Source organism: Mustela nigripes, chromosome 17 (assembly GCF_022355385.1).
Source record: "Mustela nigripes isolate SB6536 chromosome 17, MUSNIG.SB6536, whole genome shotgun sequence".
Classification (NCBI taxonomy): domain Eukaryota; kingdom Metazoa; phylum Chordata; class Mammalia; order Carnivora; family Mustelidae; genus Mustela; species Mustela nigripes.
The window spans coordinates 14352748-14376335 of NC_081573.1; the positions used below are offsets into that span (position 1 = coordinate 14352748).

Here is a 23588-nt window from a genome sequence, read left to right on the forward strand (position 1 = left end):
TTCTCTGCCTTCTGAGACGATTCCATATGATTTCATCTTTAACCTGGAAATGAGCCAGAAATCTCTGGCACATTTTGCCTTGTTGAGATATTTCTGTATTTCTAAGAACATCCCTACCATTTCTTGTGAATCACTGTCTTAAAACATTGCTGAGTTCAATTGGTTAATTTTTTTTTTAATTTCGTTCTGTTTTATGAGTGACATTTGCCTAGTGTTTTGGTTTTCTTTTTAATCCTCTTTTTCTAGGTTTGTTGCAGGAATTGTGCCAAGCATTCAAAAGATTTTGGGAATGTCCTTTCTTTTTCTATGTTCTGGACTTCCTCCCACAACCTAGGAGTTCTTTGTTTGATTATATGGCAGAATTGGCTCTAAACCATCTAATGCCATTCTTAAGACTATAGCTTTTTTACTTCCTTTGTTACTTCTTTGATTATTGGTGTATTCAGATTTTCCAATTTTTCACGTGCCAATTATTGTCAGGACTACTTCCATGGAGAAACCCCATTTTCATTGTATTTGTTTGTTTACTTTTTTTTTTTTTTTAATAAAATAGCCTCTGCCCAATTGATGCCCCAAGGATCCAGCCCTCGATCCTGATTGGACATCAAGGATAAGGGGTGGGTCTTAAACCCAGAGTGACACTGCTGGAGACACCGCAGGAAACTTGGATAGAAAGTCCTCAGGCAAAGCGGGTCCCGGTGGCTGCACACACGTCCACTCGTGTTGAGCGACCAGTTCGTGGACCCGGGGAGCAGCGGCTGCCTGTAGGGGAGGACTGCCCACCCACAGAAGAGGGAATAGGGGACCGCACCATCACGGGCACCGTCTTGCAGGTTATGTGCGAATGCCGCCCCCTAGTGCTCAAATGTGGGCGGTGACCCTGGAGTTAGGCAAAATAAGGGGACCGACAGGGAGGCGCCCTGGTCTTGCTACACCCATTGTCCCAAGCTCTCAGGACATTGTTTGGTGCCCTTCGGGGTCACACTACCCAGTCAGAGTCCCACCATCGGGACCTCTGGTTTATTCACCCCTTTCTTTTCTTTTCTTTTCTTTTCTTTTCTTTTCTTTTCTTTTCTTTATTCACCCCATTTCTTAATAACCATCTAGCCAACAAGGGTGCGGATGTTCATGTGTGGGCCAGGGCCTGTGTGGATGGGGTGGAAATGTCAGCTCCCAGGCACATTGGCTTGCAAGCTCCACGGGAGCTTGCCAGGTATGATTTGAAACTGACTACCGTACAGAAAGGGCAAGGAGAGACAAAAGAAAGAGGCAGACTACCCCAGCTTGGTGCGTGGAAGGTTTAATAAACGAGGGAATTTACATTAGGATTGGGGAAAGGCAAGTGGAATGAGCGGTCCAGGGACAATAGAGGGGCCAAGGGGCCTCTGAATGCAGGTGTCCAGTGCATGGGTCGAACAGCCGTCCCCTCCTTTCTATGCCCTCCTATGCCTTCCTCCAACAGGAGCTCAGTTTAGTGGCATGGACTCTAGGCACCTTCCTCAGCTGGGATTAGCGTGGGCGAACATTGGGTGTTTGACCCCACTTGGGTCCTCATGGTGAAAGCTGTTGGAATCTTCTCCTTTTTTTCTCAAGTGGAGTAGGGGGAGGGGTGTATCTCCGCCAAGGGGATCCCCCTTGGCAGCAAATTGTAGGACTAGGGGTTGAAGTGACACACGTAGAATGCTTTCTGTGCTTTTCTACAGAGGCCTTGGGCTCGTACTCCGGAACTCTTCTCTGAGCTATTTTCACCCATAAGTACCTTGTTAAATCATTGTTTTTCTGGAGATACAAGTGCTGGGACCTCCTAACCCATCATCTTGCTGATGTCAGGACAACTTTTTAATTTTTCTTATTTTTTTATTTTAAAAGATTTTATTTATTTGACAGAGAAAGAGAGGGAGAGATCACAAGTAGGCAGAGAGGAGGGTGGGGGTGGGGAGGAAGCAGGCTCCCCACTGAGCAGAGAGCCAGATGCAGGGCTCTATCCCAGGACCCTGAGATCAAGACCTGAGCCAAAGGCAGAGGCTTAACACACTGAGACACCCAGGTGCTTTTTTACTACTTTTTTGCTACTGCAACCTTTTTACAGAGAGAAGATGGTCCCTCGGGTACCGGTGCTCAGTCCACATGGTATTGACTTTTGTTGGGGGTGCTTTCATGGAGCTAACTCCGCTGGGACAGGCAAACACCCAAGGAAAACTAGCTGGTTTCTGCTACAATTCTACAGGCACCTATGACTGTCATTGATACTGAATTTGGTTGAAAGGATACTACTCACAGGACAGAACAATGATGAAAGGTAGAGCAATTTATTTTTTTTTTAAGATATATCTTTTTTTTTTAGATTTTATTTGAGAGAGAAAGAGAGCATGAACAGAAGGAGAGGGAGAGGCAAACTCCCCACTGAGCAGGGAGCCCAAGGTGGGGCTCGATCCCAGGACCCTGCAATCATGGCCTGAGCTGAAGGCAGCCACTTAACCAACTGAGCCCCCCCAGGAGCCCCAGGTAGAGAGATTTCTTTCTCCTTACAGAACCAGATGGACTGCTGGGCTCTGATCCATTTAAACTTAAACTAACCCATTAAACACGTTTGGAAATGTCGCTCGGTTGGTCAAGATTTGGATCACGGAACACCTGTTCCAGCACACACCTGTTTTTCAATAAACAGATAAATGGACATGTCAGCCATACCACTTCACCTGGGCCATGTGGGGGAGAGGTACTGATCCAGACTGTGGGGACCATCATCCCCAGGTAGGGCATAGAGCTGTGTAAACTGATCGATGTCATAGGGACTGGAGGCCCAGGGAGGATCAGAGTCCCCCAGACATAGATCTTGGAGATCTGCAGGCTGTGAATCCCAAAATGAATTCCATCTGGAGGAACCAGGTTGCTCGTTCTTGGAGGACTGAGGCAGTTCATGGTCAGGGGTGTCTGAAATGCCGGGTCTTTTGTGATGATGAGTGTTTGCTGAAGTTACAGGTGAGGAGGGCTCCTCCTCCTCTTTGCCCGGAGTGGTCGGGTTTGGTGCCTGTCGTGATGAATTTGATCCATTTGATTGCTGCTCTTTCTTCCTTTTGACGCGCTGGTTCTTGAACCAAGTCTGGGGAGAGAGGAGGGGAGAAGGTTAATAAAGTGGGGTGGGTCCAACAGGGAACCCGCACGTTCCCGGGGACTGGGCTCTTTTGGCATGAGAAGGCTAGTCTCTCATCTCTTCAGTTATGTGAACAAGGGATGTTGCGTCTGTCCCCCGCGGTCCTGAGTTCCAGATGGCAAAGGGAGCGTGAGATCGTGCTTGCAGTGGGTGGGATAGGACAGAGCACTGAAACGCCAGATCGGGAGGGGATAAGGCAAGGTGCTTCTGTCTTATAAATGTTCTGCATTTTTCGAGAGAATTCTGAAGATTGAGACTATGAGAAGCCGCAAGACATCTAGAGGACTGTGAACGTCCTGATTAAGGAGAACCTAGAAATGAACAGGAACAGACCCCGAGGGGATGATCTGAGATCCATCCCCAAAAGGTCCCCTGTAGCATTGTGGTTCTGGAGTCAGAAAGGTCTGGATTCAAATTCCAGCTCTTGTGTTTATAACCCTTGGAGGAGTCTCTGTGAACCTTAGTGTTCCTCAGTGAAATAGGTGATAGGAAGAAAAAAAATACAGAACATCTGTCCTGACATGTACCAGTTGTTCCATAAACAGGAATTACATGATGTGCGAGTTACAAGTGCATGTGACACTCTGGGTTAGGTGTGCTAGCTAGAGACGTCTGCAGGGACGTACCTTTATTACAGACTCATCGAGATGAGTAATGGAGATGAGCTCCTCCGTGGTTGTCCAGTCTGGGTACATGGTCTCTTCAAACACACGCTTCAGGGCCTGGAGCTGCTCCACAGTGAATTGTGTGCGGCCCCGGCGAGCATACCTTGGATTTTCTGCAAAAAGGATAGACAAAAGCTTTCATTTAAACACACACACACACACACACACACACACACACACACACACACACACTCCAAGGTAAACTCCTGACCTGAGCCTGAGCTGAGAGCTTGGTCTAAAAAGTTGACTCACACTTCACCATCTTGCTGGGGCTGCCCTGTGTCCCTGAAATTGAGTGTCCCCTACTAGAAAATGGTTTAAGCCTGATTTAAGGGCAAGTAACTGTCCCCTTGTTCTAGAGGAATATGCTAGAAACTCATAGCCTAGAAAAATTTTGAACCAGACGAGTGGGAGAAAAGATAGCTGTCCTTGTTGGGATAACACAGGGACATGACATCGACCTGGGATTCATTGGCGTTCATACGATTCAGAGAGTGTTTGAGTGTCCGAGACCATGAAATCAGCAATAGGCTCTGGGCCACTGCTGTCTACACTGGTCGGTGCGTGAGATCCTGAAGCTGTTGATTCGGCCGTTTATTAACGAGGCCAGTTAGGGAAGTAGGCGTGAAGCTTAGTGACCTGAGAAAGAATGTTGATTACTCTGTTTATGAGCTCTGTCACTCTTTCCCTCTTTTCTCTATCAGTGAAACGGTCCCATATAATTCACTCACTTTGGGGAAGACACGGAGTATCCAGAAAGCAAGTCTGCTAATTACCGGCTTGACGCATCATAGGTACAAATTGGGAGGGTTTTTTTTTTTTTTTTTACTGGTGTTTAAAATGTTAACGTAAAACCATGTCATCTAGCAATATTTGGTCCATTCTCCATGGAAGATTCTATATATGTGGGAGGCACACAAAGGCATACATACAAAAAAGTCAGCATTCCACTAACCACCCCACTGTGAAGACAAGAAAGAGGTCAGTCAGGGATTTCTCGCAGCTTCTCAGAGTGTCTTTGAACACAAAGTGGGGGGGCTTAGAAGACCTTGGAGGAAGACACAGAGACAGAAAAGATAAGCAGGAGAAAGAGGAGGAACCACAAATGAACGAACAGAAACATTTTTCTTAAGAAAAGGAATAGAAGTTGGGGCATCTGGGTGGCTCAGTCGGTTAAGCATCTGCCTTCCGCTCAGGTCGTGATCCCGGGGTCCTGGGATTGAGCCCCACATCCAGCTCCCTGCTCCTCCCTCTCCCTCTGCTGTTTACCCTGCTTGTGCTCTCTCTCTATCAAATAAATAAAATCTTTTTTAAAATAATAAAATAAAAACTAAAGTCTTAAAGGGGTGCCTGGGTACCCCAGTCATTTGAGCACCCAACTCTTGGTTTCAGCTCAGGTCATGATCTCAGGGTCGTGAGATCAAGCCCTGCGTCAGAGCCATGCTTAGTGTGGAGTCTGCTTGGGATTCTTTCTGTCTCTCCTTCTGCCACTCCCCACTTACATGGCTGTGTGCTCTCTCTCTCAAATGAATAAGTAAAATCTTAAAAAAAAAAAAAAAAAAAAGAGGGGTGCCTGGGTGGCTCAGTTTGTTAAGCTACTGCCTTCAGCTCAGGTCATGATCCCGGAGTCCGGGGATTGAGTCCCACTTATGACTCCCTGCTCAGCAGAGAGTCTGCTTCTCCCTCTGACCCTCCCTCTTCTCATGCTCCTATCTCTCTCTCTCTCTCTCAAATAAATAAATAAAATCATTTTTTTTAAAAGAAAGAAATACACTTCTCAACTAGGCTTTCTTTTTTTTTAAGATTTTATTTTTTTGACAGACAGAGATCTCAAGTAGTCAGAGAGGCAGGCAGAGAGAGAGGAGGAAGCAGGTTCCCTGCTGAGCAGAGAGCCCAGTGTGGGACTTGATCCCAGGGCCCCGGGACCATGACCTGAGTCGAAGGCAGAGGCTTTAACCCACTGAGCCACCCTGGTGCCCCTCAACTAGGCTTTCAAAATAAATAACAAAAGGAAAATATAAATATCATAACATCAATATTTAAAATATTTGGACAATAAAAGTCTTAAGTAAATTGAAAAATACAGACCACAGATGAGAGAACTTATTTTCAGCAAATAAGAGAAATTATCAGTTTCTAAATACAACAAAAATGTTCTCCTGAGGGGCACCTGGGTGGCTCAGCGGTTAAGCCTCTGCCTTCGGCTTGGGTCATAATCTCAGGGTCCTGGGATCAAGCCCCGCATTGGCCTCTCTGCTCATCAGGGAGCCTGCTTCCCCCCACTCTCTGCCTGCCTCTCTGCCTACTTGTGATCTCTCTCTGTCAAATAAATAAATAAAATCTTAAAAAAAAAAAAAAAGTTCTCCTGAGCCTCAAGAAAAAAAATCCTAGAAAATAAAAAACAGTAAGTGGAGAATTCACACAAGAGAAAAGCAGAATGGACTTTAAAATTGAACAGGGAGGGGCGCCTGGGTGACTCATTCGGTTGAACATCTGACTCTTTTATTTTTTTTAAAGATTTTATTTATTTGACACAGAGAGAGACAAGGAGAGAGGGAACACAAGCAGGGGAGGGAGGTGGTGGGAGAGGGAAAAAGCAGGCTTCCCGCGCCCCTGAACATCTGATTCTTGATTTCTGCTCTTCTGCTCAGGTCATGAGCTCAGGGTTGGTCATAGAATTAAGCCCTGAGTTAGCCTCCCACTTAGTGTGGAGCCTGCTTAGGATTCTCTCTCTCCTTCTCTCTCTGTCCCTCCCAGTGCACTCTCTTGTGCGTGCTCTCTCTCTCAAAAAAAGAAAAATAGCGCAAGGAGTCTCAGTTTCACTAGGTAATAAAAAAATGGGAAATGGATCAAATATTAAGTACTATTTTATACCGTTAAAAACAAGACAATGGGCCCAAAATGGAGTGGCTCATGCTAATCCCCATATCACCATACTGACACTTAGTTTCTGTTCTCCCAAGGATGGAATCTTAAAACCAGTCAGGAATTACTTGATCACCACTAGTCAGGGAACCACCTGGTAGACCCCTGCCAGCCCCCGCAGGAAACCAACTTTGCAATAACCAATCGGCTTGTTTGTCTAGTCTCACTTCCTCTTTCCCTGCTCCTTTTTACCCAGAAAAGTCTTCCTTTAGTACAACTCCCCAGAGGTCCTTTCTGTTGGCTAGATTGGATGTTGCCTGATTCACAAATCGTTGAATACAGCCAGCGCGATCTTAACAATGTACTCAGTTGAATTTCCTCACTGAACACACACCAAATGGCTGACATCTGAAAGTCAGACAGTAGCAAGTATTAAAAAGAACTTGGAGGGGCACCTGGGTGGCTCAGTGGGTTAAAGCCTCTGCCTTTAGCTCAGGTCATGATCCCAGGGTCCTGGAATTGAGCCCCGCATCAGGCTCTCTGCTCAGCTGGAGAGCCTGCTTCCCTCCTCTCTCTCTGCCTACCCACTTGTGATCTCTGTCTGTCAAAGAAAGAAAGAAAGAAAGAAAGAAAGAAAGAACTTGGAAAAACAAAATCTCTCGGCTAATGGTGGAGTCCAGTTATAAAGCATTTTCCAGTGCTCCCTGTTGGTACAACCCAGTGGTTTCCCAAACTGGCCACTTGGTATTGGCAAGAGGATACAACAAACCCTCACCCACTATCCTCTGCTTGTCCACAACCCTCTAGCATCTCACCACTATGCTTCGCCTTTGCCCCCAGCTTACCTGCCATATTATCCCCGTTGAAGTACAGACTCCTTCAGCTCTGTTTTCCGACCTCCTGAGTTTCGTCTGTGTATCTGCTGGGTTTAGGGAGCTCCTATTTAAGCAAGATTTTAATGTAATCAGGCCCCTGCCCAATCCCTCCCTCCACGTCACACCTTCCAGTAATCCATTCAGTACTTGTGCATTAAGAACTGATTCTGTGCCTGATGCTGTGCTGATTTCTGGATAAAGCAGAGATCCCAGACAATCTCTGAGCTTCAACAGTGAAGGGAAACAGACAGAAGTCAAGAAAACAGAAAATGGGGCGCCTGGGTGGCTCAGTGGGTTAAGCCGCTGCCTTCGGCTCGGGTCATGATCTCAGGGTGCTGGGATCGAGTCCCACATCGGGCTCTCTGCTCAGCAGGGAGCCTGCTTCCTCCTCTCTCTCTGCCTGCCTCTCTGCCTGCTTGTGATCTCTCCCTGTAAAAAAAAAAAAAAAAATCTTAAAAAAAAAAAAAAAAAAGAAAGAAAACAGAAAATGGATAAAATGTCCAGAAATTCCACTCAGGGCAAAAGAGGAAGCACATGGGGTACTGGGAGAAAGAGTAGGTTGGTAAGATGAAGGAATCCAGAAGCCAAATGATGGACTCTGTGCATGGGTAGCTCCCGGGGAGACCTTCAGAGCAGGGAGAGAGGGGACAGGGAGCATGGAAAAGCCCCTCATCGTACCCCCTACCAGGCTGTTGTTCTCAGAAGAGGCAGCAGCAGACAAGGGTGAAGTTCTTAGCAAAGCCTAAATCATAGACGTCCTTGTAAATTCTGTTAAGGAGTTTGCATTTGGGACCATTGAAGTCTCAAAGAGAGTTCTGAGCAAATGCCAATTGCTTTTTTTTTTTTTTTTAGATTTTATTTATTTATTTGACAGACAGAGATCACAAGTAGGCAGAGAGGCAGACAGAGAGAAAGGAGGATGTGTTAGGACCAATTTAATGTTAAAACCTGTTTACTATTAGGGCCTGCTTAGCCAGAGTGACTCCATATTGCCTCGGTAGCCATATTGTTGTTTACATCCACGGACTTCATTCCAGAAATAAACGCCCCAGTAGTTCCTGATATTGGTTCCAGGTATCAATTCCGGGAGTAAACACCTTAACAATAGCAGCCACGTACCTTGGGTCTGCGGTTATGCCCTATAAAACCAGCCTGTGAGATGGGGACAGGGGTCGCTCTCTTCAGAGATGGCCCTGGCAGGTCAGTCTAGCTTCTAATGCTTGGCATAGAATAAAGCTTTGCATAACTTTCACTTTGTCTCAGTCTCGTTCCTTTGATAACGGACCCCAACATTCTGGGGGCTCATCCGGGACCAAATGACGAGAAATGAGCCAGCATCAGATTTCTGGGAAAAGCCTATGGAGGTAAGATATAGAGATTTTATTTTGCGAGATCTGGTCTGTCTATCTGTCTGGTTGTGGAGCTCCAGGGTATAGCCCACTGGGGAGAAGCTGGAAGCAGCTTTGCTCCCCAGGGCTGGTGTGGATGTGGGGACGCCCCGTCCCTCCACTGGGAGATTGCCAGGGGGTATGGGCCCCCCTAGGCGGTCAGGGGATGGAGAGAATCCCCACCAATGGGTGTTTGCAGGGGACCGAGAAAATCCTCACTGGCCACTGGATCTGTGGTTGTCTTTGTCTTGTCTTTTCATTGTCTATTATGTTGTTTGTTGTGTTTGAAGGAATGGGGTAAGCAGGGAGTAAAGGGACTCTGACTTTTACTCATTTATTGTGTTAATGGCTATAGCTGGAGCCAACTGTGGTTAATATAACTCAAGACAGATACTTTAAGGAATATTCTCAAGCAGTGCTGAAACTCCCTTTGTTTCAGGGAAATTCCCTGTCTTCTCTGGCCCGACATGGACTGCCTAACCCCTCCCCGCTTGCTGGTGGGAAAGCATGGTGTCTGCTCCTCTGCTGAAGCTGATGAGCTCTAAAACTGGAAACCCTTTCTCTGCCTTCTGGCAGCACTTTGTTCTTCTGTCTCCCCCTTCTGTTTCTGCACCAACTTGGGTGCGGCCTGCATAACTGGCCTCTAGACCATCCTCAGTGCTTCCTGCTCTATGGCTCCTTCTCTCTTCACTGTCAAGGAGCAAGAAGAGCAGCCCCTGGACCTAACATACCCCCACTCCAGATCTTCCCACCTGGGTCTCCAGTAAACATTAAAAGTGGAGTGGGTCAAGGTGGAATGTAAATCAGTATTTGAACTAAGTTAAGTTTGTTGGTTTAATTAAGATAGACATGTCTTGGCACGCCTGGGTGGCTCAGTTGGTTAAGCGGCTGCCTTCAGCTCAGGTCATGATCCCAGCATCCTGGGATCAAGTCCTGCATCGTGGTCCTTGCTCAACGGGGAGCCTGCTTCTCCCTCTGCCTCTGCCTGCCATTCTGCCTGTGCTCACTCACGCGTGCTCTCTCTCTCTCTCTCTCTGACAAATAAAATCTTAAAAAAAAAAAAGATAGATATGTCTTTAAAGTTACAGCAATAAATGTGAAACTTCAATTAAAGTTTACTGAAGGTCAAATAAGCTCATGTTATTTATTAAAATCTGTTAGCAAAAAGTAACTGAACTGATGGTTAATTGTCTGTCTCAAAGTTTTAATGGGTAATTGTTAAAATAGCTTTCAAAGTCTTTGGTAACCTGAAAGTTTAAAGTTTTGGTTGGATGACAAATGGAATTAAATTATGAACATCAAATGGGATAAAATGCTAAAGCATTGAGTACTTGATGTAGGTTTGTGCTTTTGGTTTCTTACCACAAAGAAACTAAGAATATTTAAGTCTATTGGTAAACATGTTTTGTGCTTAACTGATTCATAAATCTGCCATCTAAAAAATTCTGTTATAGGGATGCCTGGGTGGCTCAGTTGCCTGGGTGGCAGCCATGACTGCCTTCGGCTCAGATCATGATCCCAGTATCCTGGGATTGAGTCCCATATCGGGCTCCTTGCTGTGCAGGGAGCCTGCTTTTCCCTCTGCCTCTGCCTGCCGCTCTGCCTGCCTGTACTCTCTCTAATTCTCTGACAAATAAATCAATTTTTAAAAATTTTGTTATAACAGATCACAATTGGTTAATATTTAGCCATCACTAGAGACTGAAGTATTTATAGAATAGAAAATTCTGCTAATTATAACTAAGACTGATGAAATAAAGGAAGCAATTCTGTATGTAAAAAAGTAGGAGATATGCAAGAAAGGAATAAGGAATGAAATACATTTTGTTGAAGGTAATAGAAGGTAATTTTGTCCTAAATGAGATGGTTGTTTAGAAGAAAATGGCTTGGGACAAAACCTGGATGCAAAAAAAAGTTGTAAAAGATTTGTGAAGGAAAATCTTCAGAAAAGAAATTTTAAGTATGGTCAGGACGGACTAAGATTAAAATGAAATTTTTTTAAAGATTTTATTTATTTATTTAACAGACAGAGATCACAAGTAGGCAGAGAGGCAGGCAGAGAGAGAGAGAGGAGGAAGCAGGCTCCCTGCCAAGCAGAGATCCCAATGCGGAGATAGATCCCAGGACCCTGAGATCATGACCTGAGCCAAAGGCAGAGGCTTTAACCCATTGAGCCACCCAGGTGTCCCTAAAATAAATTTTAAAATGTAGCACGTCAAAGTGGCAAAAACACATGAAATGACTCCATGTATTCTGGACAACCAAAAGAAAAACGCCGTAAGGTTTTGATTAAAAGTTGTTTTTTTTTTTTTTTTTTAAGATTTTATTTATTTACTTGACAGAGAGAGAGAGAGCACAAGCAGGCAGAATAACAGGTAGAGGGAGAGGGAGAAGCAGACTCCCTGCTGAGCAGAGAGCCCAATTCAGGGCTTGATCCCAGGAACCTGGGATCATGACCTGAGCTGAAGGCAGAGGCTTTAACTCACTGAGCCACCCAGGCACCCTTTTATTAAAAGTTTTAATGCTGTCTGAAAAACCAGAGGGAAGGCAGTTGACTGACAGTAAGACTAAGTCATAGAAGGATTGGGGAAAGTGACTTTTCTTTGCCTTGGTTTATAGGTTTGAAAGGAAACAATGAAATATGTTGAAAATTTGACCATATTAGATCAGTTTTCCCTTCACAAGAAGGGAAAAAAGACTAATAAATCTATTCCTGTAAGATGTTTCTGTTCAAATGAGACATAGTATTTAAGGAAGGAAGACTAAAGCCCTGTGTCATGGCAAATCTATATTGGTGATCCATTCAAGTAAATGTTGACTATTATGTAAACTAAAAAGACACTGGTATAAAAAAATCTTTCTCTCTGTTCAAAAAAACAAAGTTTTCTTAGATTAATTGATCTGCTGTTAAGAAGAAAATGTAAATGGTTTTCTCTTTGCCTGCCCAGAGAAACCAGTTTCTATGTTTTGTTTTATCAGATCTTAAACATCCATAATCCTATTTAGGCATGTGCTTTAAAACTTATATTTTAGCAATTGTCAACAAGATTTAAATTGTAAATGAGATCTCTTTGACTAATAAGGCTTTTCCTTGGTATGCTAAATTACTCAGGAAGTACTGCTAAACCAATGATAAACCTTGGGTTACATTTGGATAAATGCTATAACTATTATAGAGAGTCTATGCATTTCCTAAAGTTTTAACCTTTTGATAAGGTCATCACTTGATATTGTAATTATTGAAATATTATGTGTCACAGAAGTAACCTGATTTTTTTTTTAAGATTTTATTTATTTATTTGACAGAGAGAGATCACAAGTAGGCAGAGAGGCAGGTAGAGAGAGAAGAGGGAGGAAGCAGGCTCCCTGCTGAGCAGAGAGCCCGATGCGGGGCTCCAACCCAGGACCCTGAGATCATGACCTGAGCCGAAGGCAGAGGCTTTAACCCACTGAGCCACCCAGGCGCCCCGAAGTAACCTGATTTTTTTGCCAGTTAAATTATAAACTCTCATCTCATCAGTTCTTTAACCATATCTATTCTGAGCTTTTGTCACTTATAATTGTTTTAATTCTCTTGTAAAATAAGTTTTACCTTAAAGGAGATTCATATAAAGGACTTTCAGGACAAATACAGGTATTTGATATGTTTAAAATCCTAAAATTGAAATGGATAAAAATTTCCAGAACTAAGTAAAAGCTGCAATCAGACTAAACCAGAATTAATAACATGGGACTAAATAAACTAGAATATTATAATGTTATATCTGTTAATTTAAACATTGCTGGTTCTCTAATGTCTGCATTTGTGAGTTCAGTCTCACAGGCATTGGCTAAGGCCATGGACAATAATTGAAAACTACACTGTGCCTACTGGCCCCAGAACTCCGGACAAGTAGAGAGAATAAACCGGACTCTTAAAGAGACCTTGACAAAGTCAATTCTGGAAACTGGCGGTGGATGGGTAGATCTTCTTCCCTTCACCCTCCTTAGGGCGCGATGTACACCCTACTTAAACAAGTTCACCCTATTTGAAATAGCAAGAGGTTGCCCTAGCGGAAATGACTGATCAGTCTATACTCCAGTCACTGCAAGCGCTACAGTCTGTCTTATGAATAGAACCACATCCTTACCAACCCAGAAACTTGGTTTGGATACGCTGCCACCAAGTAAAAAACTTGGAGCCTTGCTGGAAGAGACCATTCACTGTCATCCTGACCACACCCACGGCAGTAAAAGTAAAAGGCGTCAGGGCCTGGATTCACATGTGTCACATCAAACGAGCCAAAAGCAAGGACACCCTCCAGAAATGGGAGCCACTGCCAGTGGACCCCACCAACTGTGGACTAAAACTAATACTCAAAAGGGTTTTATAACTTGGTCACTTTTTTTTTTTTTTTTTTTTTTTTTTTCAGAGAGAGATCACAGGTAGGCAGAGAGACTGGCAGAGAGAGAGTGAGAGGGAAGCAGGCTCCCTGCCGAGCAGAGAGCCCAATTCGGGACTCGATCCCAGGACCCTGAGATCATGACCTGAGCCGAAGGCAGCGGCTTAACCCACTGAGCCACCCAGGCGCCCCTAACTTGGTCACTTTTAACCCTCTTCCTACTCAGCAGCAGCCAGGGGACACCTCACAGGCCTAAAACAGCCCAGTGGAAAATCAAAAAGACAGCCGATAGAACAACATTCAAGGGGACACCGTGGCTCAGTTGGTTAAGCAGCTGCCTTTGGCTCAGGTCATGATCCCAGTGTCCCACATCTGGCTCCTTGCTCAGCAGGAAGCCTGCTTCAAAAAAATTCAAGGTTAAATGCAGAATAGAAGAGTGCTTGACATATTATTCCTTAAAAAGTGGGGAGGATTTCTGCGTAGCCCTGGGAGAGGAATGCTGCTTCTGGGTATTAACGCCCTAATGTCGTTTGTACAAGAAAAGGAATTGGGGCAATAAAAATGTTAGTCCTACAAACTCAATATAACCCCTTACAACAGGAAGACATAAAACTGGCTGAAAAGTCAAGGAATTGACTAATCTCCAAATAAAAAGGGGGAATATTAGGGCCAATTTGATTTTAAGACCTGTTTAACTATTAGGGCCTGCTTAGCCAGAGCGACTCCATATTGCCTAGGTAGCCATATTGTTGTTTACCTCCACAGACTTCATTCCGGGAATAAATGCCCCAGTAGTTCCTGGTATAAGTTCCAGGTATCGATTCCAGGAGTAAATGCCTTAACAATAGAAGCCACATACCTAGGGTCTGAGGTTATGCCCTATAAAACCTGCTTGTGAGATTGGGAAGGGTTCACTCTCATCAGAGGTGGCCCTGGCCAGTCAGTCTGACTTCTAATGCTTGGCAGAGAATAAAGCTTTGCAAAACTTTCACTTTGTTTCAGTCTTGTTCCCTTGATAACGGACCCCAACAGAAGCAGGCTCCCTGCTGAGCAGAGAGCCTGATGCAGGACTCAATCCCAGGACCCTGAGATCATGACCTGAGCCAAAAGCAAAGGCTTAACCCACGGAGCCACCCAGGCACCCCAGGATCTTTTGTTTTTTAAAGATTTTGTTTATTTGGGGTGCCTGGGTGGCTTAGTGGGTTAAAGCCTCTGCCTTCAGCTCAGGTCATGATCCCCAGGATCCTGGGATCAAGCCCTGCATCGAGCTCTCTGCTCTGTGGGGATCCTGCCTCCTCCCTCTCTCTCTGCCTGCCTCTGCCTACTTGAGATCTCTCTCTGCCAAATAAATAAATAAAATATATTTTTTAAAATAGATTGTTTATTTCTTTGACAGAGTGTGTGAGCACAAGCTGGGGGAGTGGAAGAGGGTGAAGGAGAAGCAGGGAGCCCAATGTGGGGCTCAATCCCAGGACTCCAGAATCACAACCTGAATGAGCCAAAGGCAGATACTTAACCCACTGAGCCACCCAGGTGTCTCGATGAAAGATCTTTTATAGCCAGTGGTTCTTAAACTTTAGTGTGCATGAGAACCACCCGGAGGGCTTGTAAAACACAACGGGGTTCCACCTCCAGACTTTAATGCAGTAGGTATGCGCTGGGATCCATAAACAGACGTCTTAAGAAGTTCTCAAGTGTACTGATGCTGTTGGTCTGGGGACCACACTTTGAGAACCACTGTTCCTAGCAATCCCAGGGTCACCTTTTCATAGAGACTAAGACCTCTTGGGGACTTCTTGGATGAACTATGAAGTTTTAGGCCAGCTCTATATCTATTATAATTGTTACCAACATTAAGTTTTAATGATAGTTTAGTTTTAAAGAGCCTTTTAAATTTAGGACACAGTGAGGTGCCTGGGTGGCTCAGTCGGCCAAGCGTCCAACTCTTGATTTTGGCTCAGGTCATGATCTCAGGGTTGTGAGTTGAGCCCCACATGGGGCTCCTTGCTCAGTGGGGATCCTGCTTCTCACTCTCCCTCTGCCCCTCCCCACCTGCTTGTGCTGTCTCTGACAAATCAATAAAATCTTTAAGAAAAAAACTGCTATAAAGGGGAGCCTGGGTGGCTCAATGGGTTAAGCCTCTGCCTTCAGCTAGGGTCATGGTCTCAGGGTCCTGGGATCGAGCCCCACATCAGGCTCTTTGCTCAGCAGGGAGCCTGCTTCCTCCTCTCTCTCTGCCTGCCTCTCTGCCTACTTGTGATCTCTGTCAAATAAATAAATAAAATCTTTAAAGAAAATGAACTATTTATAACCAATGAAACAATGGAAAACATGGTGGAATCTCATAAAAATAATGTTGTGTGAAAGAAACCAGACACAAGGGCGCCTGGATGGCTCAGTGGGTTAAGCCGCTGCCTTTGGCTCAGGTCATGATCTCAGGGTCCTGGGATCGAGTCCCACATGGGGCTCTCTGCTCAGCAGGGAGCCTGCTTCCCTCTCTCTCTGCCTGCCTCTCCGTCTACTTGTGGTTTCTCTCTGTCAAATAAATAAATAAAATCTTTTAAAAAAGAAAAGAAAAGAAACCAGACACGAGTATATAAAATTAAAAAAAATAATAAGCGAAACTAAAATACAGGAATGCACCCCTGGGTAGTAAAACAAAAAGCAAAACAAGGAAGCAATCACTGTAAATACCCGGATAGTAGTTACCTCTGGATAGGAAGGACAGGACAGTGAAGCAGGGGGAAGGGTTCAGGAATGTTAGAAATCGATTTCCAGGGGCACCTGGGTGGCTCAGTGGGTTAAGCCTCTGCCTTTGGCTCAGGTCATGGTCTCAGGGTCCTGGGATAAGAGCCCCCCATCTGGCTCTCTGCTCAGCAGGGAGCCTGCTTCCCCCCTCCCTCTCTGCCTGCCTCTCTGCCTACCTGTGATCTCTGTCTGTTGACTAAATAAACGAAATCTTTTAAAAAATTGAAAGAAAAAAATCAATTTCCAGTGGTGGTTACGTGGATGTTGGCTTTCTGATCAATCAACCCGCCGTATATTTTCTATACTTTTCTATGTTATACTGCACAGATACGATTTAGAAAAAAAAAAATGGCCAAGAGTGGCCAAAGAAATGTTAAAGACAAGAAGGGAGTATGATTAGAAAGCTTTAGTAGTTCAGAGGATTGTTGTGAGGAAGATAAACAAATGAATAAACGGAAAGTAATAAAAAACACCCCTCTCCCTCCTCCCGCCAAAAACCCCACGAATCTAGACTATTTTGGTATACAATACAGGTGGCTTTTTTTTCTTTCTTTCTCCCCTGCAAAATGCTTTATTGTTTCCATTTGGTCTACAGCTTGGGGGAGGACCTCTCCCAGGTGGTTAAAAAGCTGCCTGGCTGCTGGCTGCTCCGACAAACCCAGACAGAAGCCCCGGGACTAAAGGGATGTTAGAGGGGCCCCTCAAAGGTCGCTGGGCTCCAGAGGCTGACAGTCACGCTTGAGGGTGAGCCTTTCGAAGAGATACTCGCCCAGCCCGACCTGGGTGCAGGACACCCTGCGGAGGTTTGTCAGGTGGTCGCCCATCTTCTTGATGATTTTCACCTCCTCGCCCAGGAAGTGGCTCTCCAGGAAGTTACAGAGATGGGCGTCCGCACGGGAGGAAGCCAGGGCGTGCAGATCCAAAAGGGCCTCGTTCAGGTTCTTCTCCAGGACCACAGCGGTTTCCATGGCGTCCAGGGCTTTCCCCCACTTGTCGTGGGACGGCTTCTGCACGTCCTGGAAGAGGGAGCTGCCGCTGCGCTGTTCTTGCAACATCAAGAGCTTCTGGGCGCCTTCGAGCTTCTTCTGGGCCAACTCTTGGAAGAAGTGGCCCAAGCCCTCCAGAGCCACATCGCTGCAGTCGAAGTAGAAGCCCAGGGAGAGGTAGGTGTTGGAGGCCCGCAGATGCATGTTGACTAGGCAGTTGACGGAGGCCTCCACCTCGGTGGAGTAATTCTGGCGAACCTGACAGCTCATGGTTGGTTGGCAACAGGGAGCTGAGCTCAAAAACCGGTGTTGGTTGGCCCCGGAGGCAGAGGGTAGCTGAGGAGATGGTTCCGAGGGTTGAGGCTGTACAGAGGGTTGAGGCTGCACCAGCGGCTGGAGAGCGACCGGAGTCTGGAATAAAGGGTGGCCCTGGGTCTGTTCACAAATTCTGTTGAAACACTGGACAGATCCAGGGGCCCGCCGGACGCACTGTTGGTGGGGCATTATAATCATGGGAGAAGAAGCTTTGAGTGAAGCATCTTGGATGGGATCTTGGGAAAGCCAACAAGAAGCAGTCTTGTAGGACTTTCCTTGTAAACGTTAAACTGGTCCAAATGGAATACATGGCTCCGCCCTCAGACGTTCGGTTACACCCCCCACCCCCCACGGCAGTTTCAGCTGTGATGGCACATCCGACCGCTAGGTGGCGTCTGGCGGAGAGCGGGTGCCCGGGCACGACGCGTGCGCAGTGCGCCTGGGTTGAGCCGTAGGCCCTGCGCTCGCGCACACGGGATCGCGCCCTGCGTTTCCTGGCGCGCACGCGCTGGCGCATGCGCACTCAGCTGCACACCGGTAGTCGCGCTCTCCCTTTACCGCAATATTTCTGGGAGCGGCTGAGCTGCCCCCGCGGTCCGAGATGTCCGAACTGCCCGCCGACAGCAGTATCCGGCAGACGGACGCGGCGAATGGCCACCGCGACGTCCGGCAGGCGGAGGTAGGCGGTGGGAGGCGGGAGCCGGCCCCGGCGCGGCCTACGGAGCCCCGAGAAGGTCCGGTGGCGGCGGCGGCGGCCGGGGAAGCCCGCGAGGCGGCGGTCGCCCGCGAGCTGGCGGGGCCGGCGGAGGAAGAGGGCGCGCAGGCCAGACTCCGGTCCCGGCCCGCGAACGGTCCGGGCCTCGCTGCGCTGCCGTACCTCCGCCTGCGTCACCCGCTTAGTGTTTTAGGAATTAATTACCAGCAGTTCCTCCGCCACTATCTGGAACACTACCCGATCGCCCCGGGCAGGATCCAGGAGCTGGAAGAACGCCGCAGGAGGTTTGTGGAAGCCTGCAGAGCCCGGGAAGCCGCGTTCGATGCCGAGTATCAGCGGAATCCCCAGAGGATGGATTTTGACATTTTGACGTTTACTATAGCTCTCACCGCGTCTGAGGTTATCAATCCTCTGATAGAAGAACTCGGTTGTGATAAGTTTATCAGTAGGGAGTAGTCTGGCGACGGACCTGCGTGCAGGGGAGTGAGACTTGGCGCCGGCCGTGTCGCGGCCTTGTAAGAAGTCCGTGTATAGGCGATAAGGCCCATGCCTCGTCGGGGTGGGGAAAGGGAGGTTTATCAGGAAAAAGCATCAGGAAGGAGAGAGAAAAGATTCAAAGCCTCGTGACTTCTGTGACGTTGGGTTTGCGACTGATAACATTCTTGACCCTGCGTGGTGGAAATGTCTTTGAAAAACTGCTTCCCCAACATGAAGGAGAGGTTTCCTGCAATTGAGACTCGGTGTGAAATATTGGCCATAATAGAGCCGGTGATGAGGAGAGAAATGGTCAGATACTCATGGTAGCAAGAAGGAGTCACAGCTGAGTTACCCTGTAGACAGACTGGAAGCCCCCGGAAGAGAACTTGAAATTGTCAGAATTTGCGCTCTCCTCGCGTCAGGTTTTAGTCTAAGGTGATTTTGTGTTTTCTGAGGCATTTCAAGTGGCGAACAATGTAACTGTTGTATATATTACATGATAAATTACGTGTTCGAGAGTTTCTGAAGTTTCTGGATTTTTTTCTTTCATTTTTAATTTTTACTTAAGGTGGGGTTTTGTTTTGTTTTATTTTTTGGCAAATGTATGCACACATCCCCAAAAGTAAAATACATGCTGAAAAGCCTTCCCTCCCTGGCCCCTCCATCCAGTACCACAACCCACATCTGTAGGTGCCTCTTCTGTCTTTGCAGTGTCCTTATGTATACACAAGCAAATGCGAATTTGGGTATTTGGCTGGGGGGGGGGGTGTCTGTTTTTTTGTTTTTCATTTCTTCACAAAAGTTGGTGTATTTACTGATTTATAAGTTACTTTTATAGTAAGAACGTATCTTGACGATCCTTCCAAACAACTAGGTTTCCTCATTCTTTTTTAGAGCTGCATTTTGTTTCATTCTGTGGCTGGTTATGCTGTAATTTACTTATCCAGGAACCACGCCTTTGGGTGGTTCCCCATCTTTTGCTTTAGATTTCTTTTTAAAGAAATCTAGGATCAGGATCATGATCCTAGGGTCCTGGGATCAAGCACCACATCGGGCTCTCTGCTCCAAGGGGAGCCTGCTTCCTCCTCTCTCTCTGGCTGCCTCTCTGCCTACTTGTGATATGTCTCTGTCAGATAAATAAATCTTTTTTAAAAAACGATTTTATTTATTCATTTGAGAGAGAGAACACAAGCAGGGGCTAGAGGGGCAGAGGGAGAAGCAGACTCCTTGCTGAGCAGGGAGCCCAACTGGGGACTTGATTGATCCCAGGACACTGAGATCGAGACTTGAGCTGAAGTCACACATTTAATCAAGTGAGCCACCCAGGTGCCCCTTGACGATATAATAATAGATTTTATCTATTCGACATAGAGATCACAAGTAGGCAGAGAGGCAGACAGACTGAGAGAGAGGGAAGCAGGCTCCCCGCGGAGCAGAGAGCCTGATGCGGAGTTCAATCCCAGGACCCTGAAATCACGACCTGAGTCGAAGGCAGAGGCTTAACCCACTGAGCCACCCAGGCCCCCCTCCCTTAACTTTTATAAAATGATGGAGCAGCTTATAATCAGCAGCTTCTTAGATTCTTTGTTATATATAATACCCATAGTGTGAATTTACAGAATTCAAAATTCTGGGCCAAAGGTATTTATTTGAAATGTTATAGATCCTGCAAAGTTGCCTTCCGTACGTGTTGTACCACATTCCACTTCTGCCAGCAACCGAAGGACCTTTCCTTCCAGTCTCGCTGACATAGTAAGCCACCAATGGTCTGGATTTTTCCAATCTATATACTTGAAAGGTAGTATGTTGTTGTTTTGAGAGAGAGAGAGCGAGCATGTGCACACTAGCAGGAGGAGGGAGGAGAGAGGGAGAGAGAGAATCTCAAGCAGACTCCCAGGGGCTCAATCCTAGGCCCCTGAGATCATGACCTGAGCCAAAACCAGGAGTCAGAGGCTTAACCCAGGGAGCCACCCATGCGCCCCAACAATATGAGTTTTTTCTTTAAAAAAAAAATTTTTTTTTAAGATTTTTATCTACTTATTTCACAGAGAGAGAGAGATCACAAGTAGGGAGAGCAGCAGGCAGAGAGAGTGGGGGAAGCAGGCTCCCTGCCGAGCAGAGAGCCCCATGCGGGGCTTGATCCCAGGACCCTGAGATCATGACCTGAGCCACCCAGGCGCGCCTGGACAGGATGAGTTTTTTAATTTGCCTCTCTCTTAGGATTGAAAAATCTTTTCTGAGAGTTCTGTATATTCCCTTTTCCATGAACTGTTCATAGCTTCTATCCATTTCTGTCCTGAAGAATTTTGCCCTTTCCGTGTTGATTCCAGGGCTATTTGTGTAACAGTGATATGATAGAATAGCTTGTAATGTGAGTTACAGGTGTGTTTTCCCAGTTGGTCATTTGCATTTGGTTATCCTGAAAGCCTTTTGGTATGGAGTTGTTGGGATTTTTTTTTTTGTTTTTTTGTTTTTTATTGTTTGTTGTTTTTTTGTGGGTTTTTTTTGTTTGTTTGTTTGTTTGTTTGTTTTTGCTTTTGCTTTTGCTTTTGTTTGCTGTTTTCTTTTAAACGGGGGGAAGATTTTGAATCTCAAGGTTTTCTTGGAGGAGGTATGTGTAGTTGGCGTATATTTGAGTCTTTGAGCCACTTGGAATCTATCCTGTAGGAGGTAAGGATACAAAATTTCTTTTTTAGAAAGAAACTGGTATTGTTCTAACACCAGTTAATAACCAGTCCAGCTTTTCCCCACTAACTTTGTTTAAAGATGCTTCTAGGTATACTAAACTGTGCTTTTCATTTTCTGACTACATTATTTTAAATCTGGTAGTGCTAACCCTCGTTACATTTCTTTTTCAGAGTATCTTTGGCTGTTTTTGTTTCTCTTACTAGTCAGCCTCAAAGTCAGCTTATGTTGTTTCAGGCAACGCTTTTCTTTTCTTTTCTTTTCTTTTTTTTCTTTTGAGAGGTACCTGGGTGGCTCAGTTGTTAGGCGTTTGCCTTCAGCTCTGGTCATGATCCTGGGGTCGTGGGATCGAGTTCCACATCCAGCTCCCTGCTCAGCAGAGAGCCTGCTTTTCCCTCTGCCTGCTCTGTCTGCTGGCCCTCCTGCTTGTGCTCTCTTGCTCTTCTCCCTCTCTGTTAAATAAATAAATAAAATATTTAAAAAACAAAACAAAACTTTTCTTTTTTCTTTTTTTTTTTTTTAAAGAGAGAGAGAGAGTGTGTGGGGGCCAGGCAGAGAGAGAGGAAGAGAGAGAATCTCAAGCAGTCTCCACACCCAGCATGGATCCTGGCTGGAGACTGGATTCCACAACCGGGAGATCATGACCAGAGCCGAAACCAAGAGTCCCGACACTTGACTGACTGAGCCACCCAGGTGCTCCTCAAGCAATGCTTTTTTATTAGAATTCCACAGCAGTTAATTTAGGAGTAACTGCTATTGTTAAGATACTGAGACTTGGGGCACCCGGGTAGCTCAGTGAGTTAAGGCCTCTGCCTTCAGCTCAGGTCATGATCCCAGGGTCCTGGGATCGAACCCCCATCAGGCTCCCTGCTCAGCAGGAAACCTATTTCTCCCTCTCCCACTCCCTCTGCTTGTGTTCCCTCTCTCTTTGTGTCTCTCTGTCAAATCAATAAATTAAATCTTATTTAAAACAAACAAACAAACTGAGTCTTCCCATCCCAATGGTCTATTTTCCCTTTTAAAAAAAAAAAAATTTTTTTTTTTTTTTTTTTTTTTTTTTTTAAGTAATCTCTACACCCAGCATGGGGCTTGAACTTACAACCCTGAGACCAAGAGTCCCACACTCTACCAACTGAGCCAGCCAGGCACCCCTATTTTCCCATATTTTTAAAAAAGATTTCCTTTGTGTCCTTCAAAGGAATATTAATGTTTATCCTCAAATGAATGTTCCTAAAGCAGGCCTTTCACAAATCTAGTTATGTATTCCTACATACATTTACCTTTTTTTGTTTTTCCTATGTAAGTGAGGATTATTTCTGTTACATTTTTTCAAAGTTTGCCTGTGTGTTTGAAAATAATTGGTTTTAAAAAAAAAGGAATTCATTTCTACATACTTACCTGCTAGCCTGTTAACACACTGAATTCTCTTAATTGTTTATAGAAGTATTTCATGTGGTTCTCTGAGGTTGGAAAACAAGTCCTATTAAATAGCGAAAATATTGCCTCCTTACCTTTTTACACCTAAAACTTCTTTCTCCTTATAAATTCCAGTTCCTTCTGTCAAATGTAAAATTATTTGAAAGACAGACATCCTTGTCTTGTTCCCCATTTTGTGGAAATACCTCACGTACACATTTGTCCCTCTGGAGACATGTGTTTTACAAAGAATGATGATTGAATTTTGTCAAAGCCCTTTTCAGACTCTTCAGTGATCCTAGGGTTATTTTTAATAGAATACTGATAATTTGTGATGTTTCCATTCTTCAAATGATCCTTATTTACAAATGAGGTATAATCCTTTTATTTGTTTTTGTTTTTTAAGATGTATTTATTTATTTATTTGACAGAGAGAGAGATCACAAGTAGGCAGAGAGGCAGGCAGAGAGAGCAGGGGAAGCAGGCTCCCCACTGAGCAGAGAGCCTGATGGGGAGCTGGATCCCAGGACCCTGAGATCATGACCTGAGCCAGAGGCAGAGGCTTAACCCACTGAGACACCCAGGCGCCCTGAGGTATAATCCTTTTAATGTGCTTTGGATTTCTCTTTTTTTTTTTTTTTTTTTTAAGATTTTATTTACTTATTTCACAGAGCACAAGCAGGGGGAGAGGGAGAGGGAGAAACAGGCTCCCCACTCAGCAGGGAGCCTAATGCAGGGCTCCATCCCAGGACCCTGTGATCACCATCCCAGCCGAAGGCAGATGCTTAACTGACTGAGCCTCCCGGGCGCCCCTCTGCTTTTCTTTTCTTTCTTTCTTTCTTTTTTTTTTAAAAGGGAGGCTGGCATTAGTATTCTGTAAGTGAAGTTGCTGTGTCCTTTTCTTGTGCCATATTTGT

The 23588-nt window shown here is 45.5% G+C and overlaps 3 protein-coding genes across 3 annotated transcripts; 1 reads left to right on the forward strand and 2 right to left on the reverse strand.

The window, feature by feature from the left end:
* Positions 1-2695: 2695 nt before the first annotated feature.
* LEUTX (leucine twenty homeobox) lies at positions 2696-7536 on the reverse strand. Its single transcript, XM_059383454.1, has 3 exons — positions 7530-7536; positions 3781-3932; positions 2696-3103 (listed from the first exon to the last, which is right to left on the reverse strand). The coding sequence occupies exons 1-3, from the start codon at positions 7534-7536 to the stop codon at positions 2696-2698; spliced, it is 567 nt and encodes a 188-aa protein (XP_059239437.1).
* A 9140-nt stretch (positions 7537-16676) lies between these two features.
* On the reverse strand, positions 16677-17763 carry LOC132006203 (ferritin light chain-like). The gene has a single exon (XM_059383978.1). It carries the CDS (start codon positions 17574-17576, stop codon positions 16779-16781), a length of 798 nt encoding a protein of 265 aa, XP_059239961.1. The 5' UTR covers positions 17577-17763; the 3' UTR covers positions 16677-16778.
* Positions 17764-17884: 121 nt separating this feature from the next.
* On the forward strand, positions 17885-19088 carry LOC132006205 (EP300-interacting inhibitor of differentiation 2-like). Its single transcript, XM_059383980.1, has one exon. The coding sequence runs from the start codon at positions 17980-17982 to the stop codon at positions 18547-18549; it is 570 nt and encodes a 189-aa protein (XP_059239963.1). The 5' UTR covers positions 17885-17979; the 3' UTR covers positions 18550-19088.
* Positions 19089-23588: the final 4500 nt, after the last annotated feature.